This window comes from Nannospalax galili, unplaced genomic scaffold, assembly GCF_000622305.1.
Source record: "Nannospalax galili isolate Female #2095 unplaced genomic scaffold, S.galili_v1.0 scaffold1368, whole genome shotgun sequence".
In the NCBI taxonomy this organism is placed as follows: Eukaryota; Metazoa; Chordata; class Mammalia; order Rodentia; family Spalacidae; genus Nannospalax; species Nannospalax galili.
In genome coordinates, this window is record NW_008358007.1 from 750,588 (window position 1) to 753,385 (window position 2,798).

A 2,798-nucleotide genomic window follows, 5' to 3' on the forward strand; every position below is an offset into this window, starting at 1 on the left:
ACTGAACCATCTCACTGGCCCTTGAAAGAAAGGAAAGAAAGAAAGAAAGAAAGAAAGAAAGAAAGAAAGAAAGAGAGACAGAGAGAGAGAGAGAGGAAGGAAGGAAGGAAGGAAGGAAGGAAGGAAGGAAGGAAGAGAGATAAATTACATTTATGTGTACAGTGTGTGTGTATTTTCACAGATTTAGGAAGAACAAACACAGTCCTCAACGTTTCTCTTACAAATCTATAGATTCTAACTTCCGGGGCAGTTACGAACAATGTCTGGCAAAACCACTAATTCCTCAAAGCAACATGAACATTGTGTTTGTTCATGAACCAACATGCCAATGATATTGTTTGCTCTCCACAGATGGAGAAGTCACGTGAGGTGGCCAACATGACCAGGGTCCAGCAGTTCATCTTGCTGGGCTTTCCCACTCAGCTGGGGATAAGGGACGCCCTGTTTGCCGTCTTCCTGACTCTCTACCTGCTGACGCTCTTGGAGAACACGCTTATCATCTACCTCATATACAGTCACAGTGAGCTCCGCAAGCCCATGTACTTCTTCCTGGGCAACCTCAGCTGCCTGGAGATGTGCTATGTGTCAGTCACCATGCCTACCCTGCTAGTGGGGCTGTGGATGGGGCCTTACCATATTTCTTTTGTGATCTGCATGACCCAACTCTTCTTCTTTGTCTCTCTCATCTGCACAGAGTGCACCCTCCTGGCCTCCATGGCCTATGACCGCTACGTGGCCATCTGCCACCCACTGCAGTATCCACTGCTCATGAGACCCCAGGTGTGCTGGGGCTTAGCTTTGTCTTCCTGGCTTGGTGGACTGGTGGTTTCAGCAATAAAGACAAAATGCATTGCCAGTCTGACCTACTGTGGCCCTAATGTCCTCAACCAATTTTTCTGTGATGTCTCCCCTCTGCTCAACCTGTCCTGCACCCACGTGGCCCTCACAGAGCTGGTGGACTTCATCTCAGCCATCATCATCTTCTGTGGAACACTCCTGGTGACCTTGGCCTCCTATACAGCCATTGGGATGACTGTGCTCCATATGCCATCAGCCACTGCCCGCCACAAGGCCTTCTCCACCTGTGCCTCCCACCTGGTGGTGGTCGGCATCTTCTACTCTGCGGCTCTCTTCATCTACTGCCGCCCCAGCCGCATCAAGTCCATGGACCTCAACAAAGTGCTGTCTGTCATCTATACGGTGGTCACACCCCTGTGTAACCCCATCATCTACTGTCTGAGGAACAGGGAGGTTCATGCTGTGCTGCAGAAGACCCTCCACTGGCCTTGACCATGGTCTTTCATACCTGGATCTCTCAAACCCTTATTCAAATCCTTCATGGCCCAACCCCCACAAATAACCTTGAGAAGCTACATAAAACCCAGAGACAATATTTCCCTAGTAATTTAACTCAGGACAATCGTTAAGAAGAACAAAATCATTAAGAGAAATAGAGCAAAGTTCATGAGAACACGTGTCACCTAGGATTAATTATGCATGTCTGGTAACTCACATGAATATATGTTTAACTTCACCAATGAATGCATAGTCAATAGTCTATATTTTTACTGCTGATTGACTAGTACATATTTACCAAGAGAGTCTTATGAGCCCACAAGGTTAGTGGGGTACTGAGCACAGGAATAGTTACTGAGTCATTGTTTTCAACAAGAGGAGAAGCAACCTAAGTGCTCATTAATAACAGCTGCTGTGGTGGTTTGAATGAGCTGTGTCCCCCACAGTCTCATATACTTAACAGCTTAGCCCAGTTTGTGGTGCTGTTCGCAGAGGTCTAAGTGGTGTCGCCTTACTGGAGGAAGTGTCTCACTGGGGGTGGACTTTGAATCTGTGCCTTGCCCCATGTCCAATTTATTGTCTCTGCTTCCTGTGTGTGCTTGTAAATGTGATTTCCACTTCCGGCCTCTGCTCCCACACCTGCTGCTTACTGCCACACTTATCCATGACAGACTCTTGTCCCTCTGGGGCAGTAGGTCAAAATAAACTCTTCCTTCCATGAGTTGCCTTGGTCATGCTGTTTTGTCACAACAACAGAAAAGTAACTAGTACTGCTGGGTTTAAATATGTTGGAGTAATTATGAGATCAAATGTGATGTATAAAATAAATAGATTTGCATGTTTCAGTATGAAAATATGACCAAGTCATGAATATATTAAGCTTTTAAAATCAAGCAAAACACAGCATGAAATTATTTTGTGCATGTATGATGTGTGTGTGTGTGCATGTACATGTGCGGAAGTCAGAGGACAATTTCAGGTGTCAGTTCTCACCATCCACCTTGTTTGAAGCAGATTATTCTTGTTGCTCACTGCCGGGAATGCTGGTATGTGAGCTTCTGAGGATTTTCCTGTCTCTGCCTCACATCTCACCATGTGAACTGAGATTACAGGTGTGTGCTACCATGCTCAGTTTTACACTTGTTCTGGGGATTCACACTCCATTTCTGAAGTTTGTGTGGTAAGTGATTTACACAGTGAGTTGTCTCCCCAGCCTGTTAGTTTGTCATTCACTTCAAATTAGATAAAATAGTCAAAACATAAATATTCAAGAGATGAACAGATATTTGATAGGCAGGTGAACGTTTAAAAATATTTTATTTATTATTTTTATTTTATGTATATGTGTGTATTGCCTGCATGCATGTGAGTGCAATCGTGCCATGCAATGCCTCGGAGGTCAGAAGAGGTTGTTGGATCCCCTGGAACTGGAGTTATGGACAGTTGTTAGCTGCCATGTGGGTTCTGGGATTTGAACCCAGGTCTTCTGCAAGAACAGCCAA

General features: G+C 45.1%; 1 protein-coding gene across 1 annotated transcript; it reads left to right on the top strand.

The window, feature by feature from the left end:
- The first annotated feature begins 332 nt into the window (after positions 1–332).
- On the top strand, positions 333–1,290 carry LOC103752352 (olfactory receptor 5-like). The gene has a single exon (XM_008856080.1). The coding sequence runs from the start codon at positions 352–354 to the stop codon at positions 1,288–1,290; it is 939 nt and encodes a 312-aa protein (XP_008854302.1). The 5' UTR covers positions 333–351.
- The last annotated feature ends 1,508 nt before the right edge of the window (positions 1,291–2,798 follow it).

Bases quoted from the DNA above. Each gene is read 5' to 3' on its own strand.
- LOC103752352 (XM_008856080.1), top strand. From the start codon at position 352: ATGGAGAAGTCACGTGAGGTGGCCAACATGACCAGGGTCCAGCAGTTC.